The sequence below is a fragment of the Phacochoerus africanus genome, chromosome 2 (genome assembly GCF_016906955.1).
Source record: "Phacochoerus africanus isolate WHEZ1 chromosome 2, ROS_Pafr_v1, whole genome shotgun sequence".
Taxonomy (NCBI): domain Eukaryota; kingdom Metazoa; phylum Chordata; class Mammalia; order Artiodactyla; family Suidae; genus Phacochoerus; species Phacochoerus africanus.
Window position 1 is genome coordinate 268,734,787 of NC_062545.1, and position 18,242 is coordinate 268,753,028.

General features: G+C 55.4%; 1 protein-coding gene across 2 annotated transcripts in view; it reads left to right on the forward strand.

Moving 5' to 3' along the window:
• Positions 1–18,242, forward strand: part of NEK6 (NIMA related kinase 6) — a 92,804-nt gene that overhangs the window by 64,634 nt on the left and 9,928 nt on the right. For both annotated transcript variants that reach the window (XM_047768368.1, XM_047768369.1), the window contains exons 6-8: positions 972–1,080; positions 2,376–2,483; positions 15,929–16,023. In XM_047768368.1, the coding sequence (XP_047624324.1) occupies positions 972–1,080; positions 2,376–2,483; positions 15,929–16,023 (312 nt within the window). The remainder of the gene's footprint in view (positions 1–971; positions 1,081–2,375; positions 2,484–15,928; positions 16,024–18,242) is intronic.

Sequence of the window (18,242 nt, forward strand, 5' to 3'; positions counted from 1 at the left end):
CTTGTTCCTGGTTTACTTCTCCAGGACCTTTGGTTCCTTACAGCTCACACAGTGCAGCCGGGGTGGCTTTTTGTTTTTTGTTTTTTGGTTTTTTTTTCTGGAGCACTACGTATGATTTTCCAGGCAATAAAGTACCTTGATACCTCTTGAAACTAGGGGGTCCAGGAGTTCCTGTCGTGGCTCAGCAGGTTCAGAATCTGACTAGTATCCATGAGGATGTGGGTCCCATCCCTGGCCTTGCTCAGTGGGTTAAGCATCCAGCATTGCTGCAAGCTGCAGGTGTAGGTCACAGACACGGCTTTGATCTGGTGTGGCTGTGGTGTAGGCTGGCAGCTGCAGCTCTGATTTGACCCCTCGCCTGGAAACTTCCATATGCCGCAGGTACAGCCATAAAAATAAATAAATAAATAAATAAATAAATAGACAAACGGGGGGGTCCATTCAAGAAGGTCAACCCTCCCTCCTTGAGGTTCTTGCTGATTACATGTGCTGAGATTTGCCGGCTCTGAGAAGGGTGATTTAACCACCAGGCGGGTCTTGGGTGCTGCCATCCTGGGCCACCATCCTGGGCCAGGCTGGAGCCAGGGCAGCGTCTACCCCAGTCACTCCTACAGGGAACTACCTTTGGGGCAGTGGGCGGAGATGGGCTTGTGTCCAGGAGATTCCAGAGAGAATGATGAAGAGCAGCCTACAGGATGAGTCCAGGCCTCTCCTCTGGGCCAGGCCTGCCCTGCCCCCCAGAAGCCTGCCTGTGGGGAGGGCCAGTGACCTCGGGTCTGGGCCAGTAAGCAGAGGTGTGAGCCCAGCGTCCTTCGTTCCACGTTGATGGTTTCTGAGCAGCCCAACCACCGCCCCGCCCTGTGCCAGGCACCACCTGCCCGCCGAGGACAGGGTGGGGCCAGACCCTACAGCTGCCCTCCCCATTGGCCCATCACCCAGGCCTGTCCGCCTGTCTGTCTCCCCCACCGCAGTATTTCAAGAAGCAGAAGCGGCTCATTCCCGAGAGGACGGTGTGGAAGTACTTTGTGCAGCTGTGCAGCGCCGTGGAGCACATGCACTCACGCCGGGTGATGCACCGAGGTACGTGCTGGCCGCCCCACTCCGGGCCCAGGAGGCAGAGCCCGCGGGACGGCTGGGCCCCAGGACACGGCTTTCCCCTGGGCTCCTCCCGGCCCCGCGGGGGACACACTCATGAAGAAGTTGGACCACTTTGTGTTCCCCAGCCAGTGGGTGTCCAGCACCTTGCCTGTTCTTTTGGGGGTCAGAGCCTGGACACATGAGGCCCTCGGCTCAACTGCATATTCTCACACCTGGGCCCCACATCAGGGGGCCCTCCATGGTGGGGGCACCAAATGGTTACACAGAACCCCAGGGAATAGGGGCTGTGCTCGGCACATAACCTCTAGCCTCTAAGACCAGCCAGCCCAGCAGCAGCACAGAGGAGGCTGCAGCAAGGATGGGGTGAAGAAGCTTGCAGGGAGGTGGCCCAGTCGTGGCCAGTCCCAGGACGGCCCCCAGCTCTGCCTGGGAGGGAGGGAAAGCATCCTGGAAAAGGGAACTTTAAAAATGGGCTTTGAAGCCTTAGTAGGAGTTGGCTGCGCAGAGGCGATGAGTGTTTCTGAAAGTCGGCATCATCTTGGAGTTCCCATTGTGGCTCAGCAGTAGCAGACCCAACCAGTGTCCATGAGGACTCGAGTTCAATTCCTGGCCTCACTTAATGGGTGACGGATCCGGCGTTGCCGTGAGCTGTGGTGTAGGCAGACGCGGCTCAGGTCTCTGGCATTACTGTGGCTGTGGTGTAGGCTGGCCGCTGCAGCTCCGATTCTACCCTAGCCTGGAAACCTCCATATGCCGAGGGTGTGGCCCTAAAAAGACCAAAAAAAAAAAAAAGAATGAAAGAAAGTCATCTTGAGCTGTGAGGAAAGAGCCTGCTGGGCGCTTTACATAGATTTTACTTCACTGATTTCTCGATTCATTCATTCCACCTGCATTTGTCAGTGTCTGCTGTGTGCGAGGCGCTGCCCTCGTTGCTGGGGAACCACTGAGGTCACCTCCCTGAGCACCTCCTGTGTCTCTTACACAAGGTTTCACAGAGTGTCTGCTCTAGCCTCGAAAGAGGAAACAACAGCACAAAAATCCCTGTCCTCCTAGGCCTCACGGCTGCCCTGTGCATTGTGAAGTTAGACCCATTTTACAGAGGAGGAAGCCAAGGCTGCGTTTCTCAAAGTCCCACAGCTTGAGAGGGAGCAGGACGGGGGTTGAGCCTCCATCACCTAAAGGACCCTCCTCTGCACCCACCTCCAGGCCTCCTCCTCCTCCCTCCTGCCCCTCCCCACCTCCAGTCTGACACCAGCTGCTGTGTCCTTCCCCTGTAGACATCAAGCCTGCCAACGTGTTCATCACGGCCACCGGCATCGTGAAGCTCGGTGACCTTGGCCTGGGCCGCTTCTTCAGCTCCGAGACCACCGCGGCCCACTCCCTAGGTAAGGGGGCTCGTCTGTGCCCCAGGGTCTGGGATGATGGGGGGGATGCGAGCCCCGTCCAATGCTGCCTTTGGTTAGTGCAGCAAGATGCCTTGTTGAACCCCAGACTTTCTTCCGAACAGATCAGCAGGTAAACCAAGCCCCCCGCCCCAGGGTACCCCTGTACCCTCATGCGCTTGTGTCCGGTCCAGAAGGGGTGGCTGAGCCCAGCTTAGGGGGCAGGAAGATGTGGCTTTGCGGTCGCTCGGGCAGCTGTTCCATCTTTCTCGTCGCTGCATGGTGTCCCATCGCCTGGGCCAACATGCTCGGCCTGGTTCCTCCCACTGGGGGATGTTGAGACTGTTTCTGGTTTTGACTTTTAAATGTGCACTTTTGAAGCTGTGGGGACTGGGTGCTCACCCAGCAGAGGCAACTTTGTCGCTGAACTGCGGGGCATGAAGAGGCGCTGGCGGGGCTGGAGGAAGGGATGGGGTGAGCAGGGTCGAGGGACTTTGGATGGCAGGGAAGGCAGGCAGAGCCTTGAATGCTGAGCTCAGGGGCCGGGCACCATCCCAGGACTGCGGAAGTGCTGAGGGCCATTCGCCAGGAGGGGGGTCGGACGTGTGTGGAGGTCAGATGTGCGTTTGAGGTCACTCGAAGCATCGTCCGCGTGCCGGGTTCATGAGTGAATGCGAACCTTGGAACAATGGAGAGTTTTAGGTTTAGTTAGAAATGCAGGAGTTCCCGTCGTGGCGCAGTGGTTAACAAATCCAACTAGGAACCATGAGGTTGCAGGTTCAATCCCTGGCCTTGCTCAGTGGGTTAACGATCCGGCGTTGCCATGAGCTGTGGTGTAGGTTGCAGACGCGGCTCGGATCCCGCGTTGCTGTGGCTCTGGCGTAGGCCGGCAGCTACAGCTCCAATTAGACCCCTAGCCTGGGAAACTCCATATGCTGCGGGAGCAGCCGAAGAAATGGCAAAAAGACAAAAAAAAAAAAAAATGCAGAGACCAGCAGAGTCTCCAGAGGAACACAGAAATGGGGTCCCCTGTGCGCTATGATCAGGGCCGTGGGAACGTTTCATGGCGGGGCAGCATGCAGGAGCACCTCCTTTCCCCACCGGTTCCTGGCCCCTTGAAGCAGCGTTGGCAGCGGCAGGTGCCTGAGGCTCACCTCCCTGCGTGCTGCCCCGTACTCAGGAGGGAGCCGGTCCCCTCGAAAACAACTCTGTCCTTCACTCGCCTCCTTCCACCGCACAGCCCAGCCAGTTGGTTCCCATCTTCCAGTCCCCAAGTGCCTGCGGCTGCCAGGAGTACACACAGCACCTTCTGGTGATGGCGAAGGTGCTTCCCGAAGACACACTTTCCTGGTGGAACCTGTCACTTTTCATACAAGTCCCGATGGCTGGAGGCTCTCGGCGTGCAGAACACAATCTGGAGAAACACGCTGACTCTCGAGATCAACAGCTCCCAGCTGCGAGCGTGTGTGTGTGTGTGTGTGTGTGTGTGTGTGTGTGTGTGTGTGTGTGTGTGTGTGTGTGTGTGTGTGTGTGTGTGTGTGTGTGAGATCATTGTGAAACCCTTGGCTCCATGTGACCGGGGAGGACTCCTGGCCCGGCCTCTTTAGCAACTGGTACATCGTGGCTCTTCCACTAGGTCAGAATGAAGGGACGTTCAAGGACCCCCCCCCCCCCAATCCGTGCATTCAGGACACTTTATCCAGGCCTCAAACAGACGTCAGAGTCCATAGGATCCTTCTTTCATGCCGCTGAGGAATGTGAAGCCCGGGGAGCTTGAGCGATTCTTCTGAGTCCTGTGGCGGCAGAGCCAGGACCCAGTACAGGCCCCCCCATCACAGAGCCCATGCTCCTTCCAGAAGACCGGCGCCCTGCAAGGATCGGTCTCCCTCCGGAGCCCAGGCACTGCCTCCTGGAAGGGAGCCGTGCCTTTCCCACTCCCCTCAGACCCTTCTCTTTGGGGAAATCAGTGTGTCTCGTCAGTTTGGGACTCTCTGGCTAAAGAGCTTCAAAAAAGGCCAGAAATGCAAGGGAACCCGTCAAAGAGAAGAGTTGAAGCCACTGCTTCCTGTCCCCTGTCAGTCAGGTCCCAGCCCTTCTCCGTCCCGCCAGGGAAGAGACTGCGGCACTCGTCAGAGCCAGTTAAGCTCACATCATTAGGGACGGGCAGAAATACGGGCTCCTCCGACAGTGTGAGTTTATCGACTTGGACTGGTGCACTTATTATATTAATGAGAAGGAATTGGAACTTGGGAAAAGGCCGCCCGGGGAAGCCAGGCTCTTCCTGAGGCCTCTGAGCGCCTGACGGGCCGGGTGGCGGGTGGAAGGAGCCGTCCTGGGGCCGTTTGCCCACTGAGCTGACAGGCCTGCACGGGGCTCAGCCAGGCCCTGCTGCCAGAACACTCACCCAGAACCCAGAACCAAGGGCCAGGCCCCACAATGGTGACAGTGCAGAGCTGAAGCCCGGTGCCTGGAGTCTCCAAGATGCAGAAGAAGGACCATCCATAGTGAGGCGCTGCAGAGAGCTGAGTCTTAGGCACACATTCAATGGGGCAGAAGATCGAACTCATGGCAGGTGCATCATGACTCAGGAAGGGCTTGGGGGGTGGACGCTCCTTTACACCCTATGTGTGGGGGTATGAATTATGCAGCCCTCGCATCTCTGCACACATACTATGTGGGGATGCTTTGGGGGCAGCCATGTCGCCCCAGCAACCACCTTGTCCCCGAGGCAGCTGACCCACGGCAGAGCTTATGCAAATCCCATCTCCTCCTGCCTCCCCTCCGCAGCCCCCTCCCCGCCTCCATATTTGCTAACACGAGGCTGGCATGAAAGGGCATTAGTCATGCCATGGCCAGGCTGACAGGTGCGGTACCCAGCGGTGGCAGAGCGGCTGCCTCGGTGTCAGGAATAGGAGCCGTAATTAGAGCGCGGAACAGAATGAGCGTCAGACGAATTACCAGGCAGCAGATCATATTTGTCAGGAAGGATTGCATACATAAAAATTAAGTGACAGTACACGCCGGCATAATGAAAGAAAAATGAAAGATTTGCCTACACACCGCTCACAAGCTACAAGCAAGTGTCTCGCTCCGAGCAACGGCAGCAGCTGCAAGACAAATTGTGGGGCTGGGAGAGCAGCCCCTGCCCGCTCTGCAGCAGCGACAGGGCAGCCTCGGGCTGGCACCGGGGGTGGGAGGTGAAGCTGGCTCACACCCAGGGCCCGTGCGGGGTCCCACACCACCTCTCAGGGTACCGGGGGAGCAGGTCTGATTGGGAAGACCCCTGTCAGGTACTCGAGATCAGGGCACACTGGGCTTTCCCAGGCCGCCGACCCCCTGAAGTGATGGGGCCATGAGATGCCGCAGCCTTCCCCACTCTTGGGGAGCCCAAACTGGTGGGGAGGCTGACAGTCCCAGGGTGGCATTGTGTGGGGCCAGGCGGAGCTGTCTCCCGAGGGCCCACTGCGTATGGGCACTGCTGGGCCCTGTGACTCAACTGATCCCGGGGTCCACTGCTGCCTGGAGGTGCCTCAGCCCCTCCCAGGCTGCCCTTCCCTTCTGTTCTCTGTCGTCACTGCATTTACCATGGGAAGCAGGTTAACAGAAAAGACAAGGCTTAAAGGATGTTTGGAAAAACATTTTGCTTCTTAAAACTTTATCCCCGCAAGGCATCATTATGTCTTCATTTGACAGACGGGGAAACTGAGGCTCAGGGCTGTGCTGCCATGTCCCTCTGGCCCCCTGGGGCAGGGACAGCAGCCCCCTGGGGGTCAACCGCTCTCCAGGGCACCAGCCCGCCACGTGTCAGGACGTGAGCTCGGGGCCCCACGAGCTCTCGGGGTGGGCAGCCCTGCGGGACACCCACCTGACCTCACAGCCATGGACCTGGGGCTTGTCCTGGGCCACAGGGAAGGAAAGGCGAGCCTCTTCTCCCATCAGGCCAGCTCCCCTGTGAACGGGACAGCGGCCGGGTGCCCCTCCGTGTGGGGTCAGAGCACCAGGCAAAGGGGTCCCTGGTCACCCTTTGCTTCACCCCAGCAGCCCAGGGCACTTGGGAACAACGGGCCCAGAAGGCCTGCTTCATCAGGTGGAGCCCAGGTTCTGAGCACTGACACCACCCCCTGACCCCCCAGGGCGGGGGGTGGTCAGGGGAGGTCACACAGGGCCGGGTCCTGGCTTCTTTGCCATGTCCCTGGCATCTTCAGGGTCACAGACCATTAGAACAAGAGGGGCTGGTGCCAGACAGGGAACGGTCTTAAGGGGGCAGCAAATGAGGAATGGCTCTGGGCCTGGGGTGCAAACTCCAGCTCATTCATTCACCCATGCCAGGATTTGTGCCAGGCCGGGGCTGCTCCCCCAGAAGGCGCCCCCCCCCCCCCCCGCCTTCTGGAGCAAACCGCCTGGGCTGGGGGAGAATCATTTAGCATCTTCCCGCGAAGCAAGAGCGGTTCTAAGAATCTAATGATCACGTCTCAGGCCCACCTCATTTAGGGCTCCAACCGCCCTGGCGGGCGGGAGGCATCACAGCCCTTCTCAAGGGAGGAAGCCCAGGTGCAGGGGGGTGAGCACCTTGGCGAAGTCAGGTGGCGAGGCCGGGGCGCGGGGGCCGAGGCGTGGCCAGGCCAGAGTTTTCGCACATCCATCCGAGGCTCCCTGAGCCATCTTGGATGAGATGCCAGTGCCTGAAAGACGCGGGGTGCCGGGCAGCGTTGCAGAATCTTGCCACCTGTAGACTCACATCTGTCAGAGATTCTCAGTGTGGGCGCTAAGACTAGGCAGACATTAGTACGGATGCAGACAATCTGGAATCAAGTCAACGTGGATAAAAGGACGTTTTCCCAACGTCGCTGCTTCTCCAGAGTGCCGTGTGTGGCCCGGCACAGGGTCAGCTGGTAATTCATTAATTTAAGGAGGACTCGATGACCAAGGGGTGACACAGGAGAGCCTGGTTGGGGGGGGGCGGTTGTTGCTCCCGAAGAGCTGGTGTTGGGGGGGAGTGGGGAGAACCTGGGGAGGCCACCAGTGCCAGGCTGAGGATGAGGAGCTGGGGGGGGGGCTGAGACGTGGCCCCTGCCTTGGGGTTCAGGCCAGTGGCGGGGCTAAGCCAGCAGTCCTCCAGGTGAGGCGGAGCCCCTAGGGCTGTGACCAGAAGCCCAGAGGGGAGGGGAGGAGCCTCAGGATGTGAGGTCGGATTGCTGTTGGGGCGCAGAGGGAGTTTCATAGGATGGGGTCTCATGTAGGTCACAAGCCCAGAAGAAGCTGGGCTGCAGTTCCCCAAATCTGGTCCTCGCCTGCTCTCTTGTTCTGCCCCTGCCCTCCTTTCTCGCCCACCCTCTCCCCTTCCACGCACATGTCTAAGTGTGGAGGGTAGACTCTCCCCACCTTGCAGAGAGGGCTCCTCGGGGTTGGAGGGAGGACCCCTAGGACCCTCCAGCTCACCCCTGTGTTCCTCCCCAAGGGGGAGGCAAGGCTGGGAGAGAGCGTTTCAGTTCTCACAGCCAGCAAGTGGTTGCAGAGAGTCAGACCCACTGGGCGCAGCCTGTTGGGGGGTGGGGGGTGGGGGTGGGAATGTCACCCAGGCCCCGACCCGCCAGGTAGATGCGTGTCCGCACCTGCACCCCATTTCCCAGCCGTGTTCCAAACCCCCGTTTGGGGAAGACACAAGCCCACGGATGCCAGCCTCGCCTTCGTGTGAAATCCTTGCCTTTTTCATATCTAATGAACACGTTTCAAACACTGCGAGCATTTCAAAACACGGCCAAGTTTGTTTTGACAGGACGGGTGCATCTTGGGGAAGCGGGGCCCTTTAATCAGCCTCTGCTTTGAGGTCCCGCGTTCTCCTCTGATATCTTTCCGGTTTGAAATCCGGGAGTCGTAGGTAGAGGCGCTGGGAAGGTCAGGGTTTGTTAGGCTCCGCTTTCATATGCAGAGCTCCGTCACCCGCAGAGGAGAGGGCGGGGGCAGGGCTCAGAGCCCCCGGAGCAGGTGGGGAGGTGGCTGGAAGGGGGTTTGAGACCCTGGCTGCGTTTGCTCCACATCTGAGCATCTTGGTGAGACTGTGCTGCTGCTGCCTTGCCTGCTGGAGGGGCCGACGGAGGGGCCGACAGAGGGTCCCCCTGGGGCAGGACAAGAGGCAGGCCCCAGGCCCTTGGTCCACGGAGCCTTCTCCCTGTGCCAGCTTCTCCCTCTTTTCCCCCCCTGTCTCTGCCCCCTGGGGTGTGGGGTCACATCCTCCAGGGCCCCCTGCAAGCTTGGGACTTGTTCGAAGTCTCTCATTTTATCTGTAAAGCCCATGCAAATGGTACATTATCCTTCCTCGTGTTTGAGCACTTGTCAGTGTAAAAGTCAGATTTTACAGACTTACTCCTGGGGAAAGCTGGCCAGACAGGAAGAGGTGCTGTGTTTGCACCTGCAGCTTTGTATACCCCTGGCTCAAGCTGAGCACCCCTCCGATGAGGCAGAGCACCCCAGCTCTATGACTCACAGACTAAGGGGGTCTGGGGACACGAGAAGCTGCCCGGAGGCAGGAACAGGAGGACCCGGGGCAGGCAGGGATAGGCCAAACCTCCCTCGTTACTGCGTCCACGGATGTTTCTGAGCATCTGAAAGGAGGGCAGCTGGGTGAGGTTTTGCACGGCTCCTCTCAGATCGCGACACGTGCCAGCCTTTCCCAGGAGCTTGTAGGAGGTGCAGGTGTCCACGTGCCAGCCCTGAGGATGCCGATTTCACAGGCCTGGGTTTAGACCATGGGTCCAGATTGTTAACTGCATCTTCCAGGTGTTTTGGCTACAGCCACTGATCAGTCCAGTCTTGCCTTGTTTAACTGGCTCCTCTGGACACTTCCTGGGACAAGCAATTCACCCCTTCCTGATGGGCTCATTCCTGGGAGGGCCCAGCACGGCATCAAGCCTCCGTTAACGTTGGATGCAATAGATGGATAGAGAGATGGGTGATTAGACAGACGGATGATGGCTGGTTTATGCAGCACTGGCGCCTTCGAAGCAAGTACAAATCGTATTTGGGCGTTGGCCTCTCTCCTCTTGGACCAGCGGAGACTGGGGTAAAAGCAGAAAGAGCAATGAAGAGCGAGAGGCTGGGTGGAGAGTGGAGGGAAAGGGGCGGGTGGCATCTTTCTCTCCCGACGCCTCACAGCTTTTACCCCCGGCAGGGCTGAGGCAGGGGGGTCTGGAGCCCCGACCGAGGGACAAACCAAATGTCTGGACCTCACCGGGCAGCTAGCTCTCCCTGGCCAAGGGGGTGGGAGGGGGCAGTTTAACTGGATCTTGAGGAGCTCACCAGGAGGCAGAGGCCCAGAGGTGAACTGGATCCAGAGCAGGCTGGGGTGGCCAGTGCGGGGACCCAAGGAGGGGGACCAGCTCTTCGAAGCCTTCACTTTCTGACAGGCCTGGCCAAGGCAGCCCCAGGCCAAAGCCTAGCCACTCTGCAGAGACCCAGGGGCATCTGACAGGAGCAGAGGGGGTTCCTGTTGGGGCTCAGTGGGTTACGAACCCGACTAGTATCCATAAGGATGCCAGTTTGATCCCTGGTGCCGCTCAGTGGGTTGAGGATCTGGTGCTGCCATGAGCTGTAGTGTAGGTCACAGACAGGACTTGAATCTTGCATTGCTTTGGCTGTGGTGTAGGCCGGTGGCTGCAGCTCTGATTTGACTCCTGGCCTGGGAACCTCCATATGCCTCAGGTGCAGCCCTAAAAAGCAAAAATAAATAAATAAAAAAACAAAACAAGCAGAGGTTGGACTTTCCCAGTGGTTCAGCAGGTTAAGGATCCAGTGTTGTGACTGTGATGGCTGGGGTTGCAGCTGTGGTGTGTTTGGTTGTTGGCCGGGGAACTTCTGCATGCTGTGGGTGTGGCCAAAAAGAAAAGAAAAAAAAAAAAAGAGGAATTCCCCCTATGGCTCAGTGGAAACGAATCTGACCAGTATCCATAAGGTCGCAAGTTCAATCCCTGGCCTCGCTCAGTGGGTTAAGGATCCAGCATTGCCATGAGCTGCGGTGTAGGTCACAGACATGGCTCGGATCTGGCATGGCTGTGGCTGTGCCATAGGCCAGCAGCGATAGCTCCAGTTCAACCCCTAGCCTGGGAACCTCCATATGCGGTGGATGTGGCCCTAAAAAGACCAAAAGGAAAAAAAAAATGAGACAGCATAAGACTGAGGGTGGCGAGGGCCCTGGAGGTGGGGGTGGGAGCTCTTGGCCAGGGGTCTTAGGGATGCAGTACAGCCAGACAGTGGACGGTGCTGTCTGTCACTGAGGGCCCCCAACCTCCTCCCCTCCCCTGCTGTCTGTGTGCACCCCATCAGCACCCCCCCACACACACCGTGGTTCTGCGTGGGAGACAGTTCTCACCTCATCGGCACATCCCCCTGCAGCACCCTGAGCGGTGGAATCACTTACAGTTGGGTCTGAGAGGTTCCCGCGGTGAAGTGTGAGAATGGTTTACATTTCATCCTGTGGTTGGGATGTGACAAGTCGTCCATTTCACACTTGCCCATTCATTTTCCTTTGGCTCCCTCGTGACCGAAATACACAAGGGGTTGCCACTGGAAGTCGCAGTTTTTGCTTACAGAATCTCACACAGATTCGTTCCTGTGTTGACGGACAGCTCTTTCTGCTGAAAAGCCGTTCACTCCCGGATTTCAGCTGTGAAGTATGCATATAGGATGCCATTTCTCAGAACATGTTTTTAAGTAATGGCTGCTGTCCCGGTTTAGGGATTGTTGCCATCAAAGGGTGCTTGGTATCCTGCTAAAGCAATAATCAGAGAGTCCCTCTTGGGCAGGCATCAGTTAAGTAGACAGGGCTTTAAGCCACAAGGAAAAAAAAAAAGTGTTAACCCTGACAGGTGCCATCTGATAACATGCAGATGGATTCATTGACTCTGTGAGCAGACGCCTAGAAAGAAGGTGCCCGCTGTGACCTGGTCCCGGGCAGGGCACTGGGACAGTTTGCTAACAAAGTCCTGCCCCAGGGTGCACATGCCAGGAGCCCGGGTCTCCAACACTGTTCACGGCCCCTGCACGTCAGGTGTGTCAGAATTTCTCACTCGCCTCCAAGGAGATGAGAAAAAAAAAAAAAAATGATGGTCAAGTTTTCAAATAGCTAATCTAGTTCCGTGTAAAGTACTGACTGGGTTTTCTCATTAAACAGAATATTATGACACTAAATGGTACTTGGGATTGTGTCAGGGGCCGGGGGGAGGGGGATGTTTTAAAACATCTTTACTTGGCAAAATTAAGTTGCCCTGAAACCCCTTTGGCCCCTGACAGCCTGAAGTCTGGGCCCCCCTCTTTGGGGTAAGCCATCACTTTCCTAGTCCAGCCAAAAGGGCTCTTCTTCTCCCGGGGGCCCCCTGTTTCTGTCCTGCTGGACATCCCTCCTTCCCAGGGTCGTCCGCCCACATCCCAGGCTCGACCTCTGCCCCGCTGGGCTCCAGCTGCCTACACAGACCCTGGCCAAAGGAGCAGCAGCCACATGCACGTGGTGGCTCCAGGCCGGCAAACATGTCCTTTAAAATCTGGCCCTATGGTCTCTTCAGCAAGTTGGTGCTGGGAAAGTTGGACAGCTGCTTGTAAATCAGAGTTAGAACACACCCTCACACCATGCACAAAAATAAACTCAGATCAACTATAATAAATATTTTTCGGAAAAGGAGACAAAAAATATACTCAGAATGGCTTAAAGACTTAAACCTAAGACATGACACCATAAAACTCCTAGAAGACAGCAGAGGGAAAACATTCTCTGACATAAATCGTTCCCATGTTTGCTTAGGTCAGTCTCCCAAGGCAATAGAAATAAAAACAAAAACAAACAAATGGGACTTCAACTTAACAAGTTTTTGCACAGCAAAGGAAACCTTAAAAAAAAACAAAAACAAAGTGAAACCACCCTACAGAATGGAAGAAGATATTTCCTAACAATGCGACCAAAACATACAAACAGCTCATACAACTCAGCAACAAAAAAACCAAGAAATGGGCAGAAGACCTAAATAGACATTTCTCCAAAGAAGACAAGCAGAAGGCCACTAAGCACATGAAAAGATGCTCATCAGTGCTAATTATTAGGGAAATGCACATCAAAACTACAATGAGGTACCGCTTCACACTGGTCAGATTGGCCATCGTTGAAAAGTCTACAAATAACACATGCTGGAGAGGGTGTGGAGAAAAGGGAACCCTCCTGCACTATTGGTGGGAATGTACGTGAGCACAGCTACTATGGAAAACAGTGTGAAGGTGCCTCAGAAAACTACGTGTAGAGCTACCAGTATGATCCAGCAATTCCGCTCCTGGGCATGTATCCAGACCAAAAAAAAAAAAAAAAAATGGTTCCAAGGGATACATGCACCCCAGTGTTTTTTGCAGCACTATTCACAATAGCCAAGACTTGGAAGCAACCTAAATGTCCATCACCAAATGAGTGGATTTAGAAGATGTGGTATCTACATACCGTGGAATACTACTCGGCCATAAAAAAGAATGAAATAATGCCATTTGCAGCAACATGGATAGAACTAGAGAGTCTCATCCTAAGTGAACTAAGTCAAAAAGAGAAAGATAAATGCCGTATATCACTTATATTGTGGAATCTAAAACATGCCATAAACGAACCTGTCTATAAAACAGAAACAGACCGATGGACAAGAACAGACTTGTGGCTGCTTGAGGAGAGGGAGTGGGATAGACTGAGAGTTTGAGGGTGGTAAATGCAAACTATTACATTTAGAATGGATAGGCAGGTCCTCCTGAGTAGCACGGGGAACTATATCCAGTCTCCTGGAATAAACCATAATGGAAAGGACTATTAAGGAATGTATATGTGTATATAACTGAGTTACTTTGCTATACAACAGAAATTAGCACGACATTGTAAATCAACTGTATAAAAATATATGTATTTTTTAAATCCGGTCCTAAAGCCTCCAGAACAGTCATCCTCCAAACAGACTGATACCAAAAGTTCAGGTTGCAAATCCAGATTCCTGGGCCCCTCTTCAGCCCTGTGAAATCAGCTCTTCTGCTGCAGCTTGCATGCCTCTGTTGATGGGGAGCTCACCTCCTCTCAGAAAATCCTCCCGTCTTTGCCCAGCTCCAGATCTTCAAAAGTGTGCCCCCTCCAGTTTTTAATTGAGACATGACATACATGCAGTAAATTCCCTGAGCCCTTTCCTGACCACTACCCCCATAGAGTAGTTTTTCCTGTTTGTGATAAATCAGAGTGCACACTCTCTTGTGCCTGGCTGCTTTCCCTCAACATTGCATCTGTGAGATTGATCCCTTTTGCAGCATGTACCTGAGATTTGCTCTTGTTCATTGCTGTTTAGTGTTCTGTTGTGTCAATGGACCACGTCATCAATTTATCCTTTCTACTGGCGATTACCATTTGTTTCTAGTCTCAGGCTATTATGAATAAAGCCCCTCTGCATGTTCTTTGTGGCTTTTTGGTTTTTTTGGGTTTTGTTGTTGTTGTTTTTGTCTTTTCTATGGCTGCACACATGGCATGTGGAGATTCCCAGCCTAGGGGTCTAATCAGAGCTGTAGCTGCCAGCCTATGCCAGAGCCACAGCAACATGGGATCTGAGGCGCATCTGTGCCCTACACCACAGCTCATGGCAACGCAAGATCCTTAATCCACTGAGTAAGGCCAGGGATCAAACCCAAAACCTCGTGGTTCCTAGTCGGATTCGTTGACCACTGAGCCATGACAGGAACTCCCCTCTGCATGTTCTTGATCACGTCTCTTGGTGGACAGAAGCATTCATTTCTCTTGGGCATGTACCTAGGAGCGGAATTGCCGAGTTAGGGTTGACCGTGTTCAGCTGTAGTAGATACTGCCAAACAATTCTCCAAGGTGGTTGTACCAGTTTTTGGCCCTGTCAGCAATGCCTGGAGGTTCCAGTTGCCCAGTACATCACCACCTTGTGTTTTTTGTTTTTTGGGGGTTTTTTTGTCTTTTTGCCACTTCTTGGGCCGCTCCCGTGGCATATGGAGGTTCCCAGACTAGGGGTCTAATCGGAACTGTAGCTGCCGGCCTACGCCAGAGCCACAGCAACACGGGGATCCAAGCCGCATCTGCAACCTACACCATAGCTCATGGCAATGCCGGATCCCTAACCCACTGAGCAAGGGCAGGGATCGAACCCGCAACTCATGGTTCTTAGTCGGATTTGTTAACCACTGAGCCACAACGGGAACTCCCACCTTGTGTTTTTAACTTTATTGAGGTGGGTGGGTGATAGCCCATCATTGTGCTCTTATTTGGCATTGCCCTGATGAGCAGTGAGAAACATAACATCACTTCATGTGCTTATTGGCCATTTGGATATTCTCCTTTGTGAAATGCCCCTTCTGGTCTTTTGCTTGTTTACATATTGATTTATGGAAGTTGCACAGTAGAGTCTGTGTGTGAGGGCTTTGTTGGGTGTATGTGTTGAGATGACCTTCCCCCAGTCTTTCTTTGGCTTGCCTTTTAACTTTCCGAATGGTCTTTGGGTGAACTGGAATTCCTAATTTTAATGAAGTCCAATTAATCTTTTCTTTTTAAAAATTTTTTATTATAGTTGATTTACAATGTTCTGTCAATTTCTGCTCTAGAACGAAGTAACCCAGTTATGCATGTATATACATTCTTTTCTGCTCTAGAACGAAGTAACCCAGTTATGCATGTATATACATTCTTTTTTTCACATGATCCTCCATCATGTTCCATCACAAGTAATCAGATAGCGGTCCTTGGGCTGAAGCAGAATATCTCATTGCTTTTCCACTCCGAATGCAATAGTTTGCATCTCCTAATAACCCCAGACGCCTAGTATGGTTGGTGTCTTTTCTGTCCTGTTTAAGAAATCTCAGCCAGCCCCAAGTCTGGACATGCTGATTGGTGCTAGTACCCAAGGGTGGTGGCTAAGAGCTCAGTCTCTGGAGCCTGGAGATCTGGGTTTGCACCTCAGTCCTGGCACTTTTCTGCACCTCAGTTTCCCCATGTGTAAAATGGGCAAACACGTGTGACATTCACAGTGGCATTTTTCTTTTCCCTCTTGAGAGCCTCATGTGGACCCTTCTGGGATTCAAGCAATCGCCTTAAAGGACATTTGGTCCATTGCTTCCAGAGCCTGGCCACTGGGTCCCACTCCCCTGGGCAGTTGGCAGAAACACCAGTCCCCAGCCACCCAGCCCCAGACTGATTCCCAGCTCTGGGCGGGGCCCTGTCTCCAGGGGCTTTTAGGGCCCTACCGGCGTGGGAGCTGGTGGTCCGGCCCAGCCCTCCCATTAGACAGAGGAGGGGACAGGAAGAGATGAGCGGACACTACCCCGTGTCCCCGTGAGGCCAAGGCCAGGCCTTTTCCCAGCCCCATGCCCTCCCCTCCTTGCCCTTGTGTGCTGAGCTCGCTCAGAACATAAGCACCCATCTCTTCGCTGTGTTTCAGTGGGGACACCATACTACATGTCACCGGAGAGGATCCATGAGAACGGCTACAACTTCAAGTCTGACATCTGGTCTCTGGGCTGTTTGCTGTATGAGGTAAGCGTCTGGTCCGTGGCTCGGTGGCATTTGGGGGGGCGTGCGCAGTGGGCACCCGGCCGGGGCAGGGCTCGCCCCATCGGTGGGAACCAGGGATGCACAAGGTCTGCCTGTGGCATCAATACCATCTGGTTCCTGTCCTTCAGGCCTCTTGGCCCAACGTCGGCTGGAAGAGGTTAGAGGGGTGGCCAGTGGCAGGTTGGGTGCCATGTCACCCTTGGGCCACTCAGACGTGGGAAGAGAGTCCAGTGTCTCCCTGATGATGGAAGGAGCACAAGCGGGGGCGGGGGGGGGGATCTGATTGCCCCTGTTTCCCTGGTAACCAGAGTGATTCTGTTCACTCTTCGTCATTTACCTGTGGGTCAGGCCCCATGCAGGGCCCCTGGGACGGGAGTCAGCTCGGGCCCGTGTCGGAAACCCTCCCCACCGAGGGCTTTCCACGTTCTTCCAGGCCCAGCAACGTGGGTCTCACTGGAGACCCCTGCCCTCTCCCCTGAGCTGTGAAGTGGAGCCACCAGATGGCCGTTTCCAGATCTGGTGGCCAACCCGCGCGGACGGCCAGAAACGTCTCTGAGACTTGGTAGGCTCAGGCATGAGACAGCTGAACTCCTAAAGCCCCACCCGTGTGGGCCAAAATAGATTCTGTATGTGAGGCCATTGTTGGGGGCCTGGGGAGGACAAGGCACGCTTGGCCGTGAAGCTGTTGCAGCTGCAGGAGGGAGGGAGGCAGGCCCGAGCCCTTCTAGTGTCTCTGCGTGGGCAGCCACACCTTCCCCCTGGGCCTGGGCACCATCCAGGGCTGGGTGGCTCTGAGATCCCATCCGTCTCCTCATCTGTAAAATGGGAACAGCAGCTGTGTGGCATTGTCACCAGCCAGATGCGTGAAAGGCTTTGAAAAACCCCAGGCCTGTGAGACACCAAGGCATGATTTGGCTTTAATGCTGGAATCTTGGTATTTTTCTGCTTTCCCTGGTGTGGGGGGAGGGGGGAGGAACCCATGAGCTGAACCCATGAACTGAAGTTTCCCGCAGCTGCGCCCCTCAGGGCCGTGCTGAGGGGCCCCCAGGAGTGTTGGGAGTGGCGGAGACTGGCTTCTTGGCTTCCTTGGATCTCTTGACTCTGGGAGTTGATCTCATGGCCTGTGGGTATCAACTCCAGGACTAGGCTGCCTACTGCTGGTCCACATAGGGATCGTGGTGGCCATGCGTCAGGGTCTTTTGGGTTACAGGCTGACTGTGAGATCAAAACTTGACCCCTGGAGTTCCCGTCGTGGCACAGTGGTTAACGAATCCGACTAGGAACCATGAGGTTGCGGGTTCGGTCCCTGCCCTTGCTCAGTGGGTTAAGGATCCGGCATTGCCGTGAGCTGTGGTGTAGGTTGCAGACGCGGTTCGGATCCCACGTTGCTGTGGCTCTGGCGTAGGCCGGTGGCTACAGCTCCGATTCAACCCCTGGCCTGGGAACCTCCATATGCCGCGGGAGCGGCCCAAGAAATAGCAAAAAGACAAAAAAACAAAACAAAACAAAAACTCTGACCCCTTTGTAAGGTCTAAGCTTCACGGTGTCTTTCTTTAAGAGCAGTGGCTTTGCGGTTAAAGATGAAGGCCAGTGGCAATGTGACCCATGTGGCGCCTGGGCCCCCTCCTCCTGGAGGTCCGCAGTGGGGGTGCCCTACGGCATCGTCCTGCAGGTCTGTGGGTGCGTGAGGCCCGGCCATCAGAGCCGGGAGCAGACTGTGCTTCCGGGGCTCACGGGGCATCTGTAGTAGGAGGAGCTCCTCTGATGGGCACCGCATGGGAGCAACTGTGTCGAGGCAGTGCCCCCCCGGGGTGGGGGCTGGAGTGGATCAGGAGGGTGAGCGCGGTCCTGGCCCCCAAGGGTGCAGGAGGGCTCGGCTGTGCCTGGACAGACCTGGATCAGAGAACCTGAGTTCAAAGCTCAGCTCCCACTCACGCCCTGGGGCCCCGGGGCCAGTCGGCACCAACCCCCAGGAGCTTCAGTTGCCCGAGTGAGTGTAGTGGGGTCACACCTCTCTTGTGAGGTGTGAACGGCCCCTGGCTCGGAAGGCCCTTGGGCAGCGGAGGGCTGGTCGCTGCGGCATTGTTACTGCCCACCTTGCCACCCAAGAGCCCCCTGACCAGTACAGGAAAGTGGCTGGTCACTTTCCCTCTGCGCTTTGGCCAGCGGGAAGCCAGACTTCAGCTCCACCCTGGGGAGGT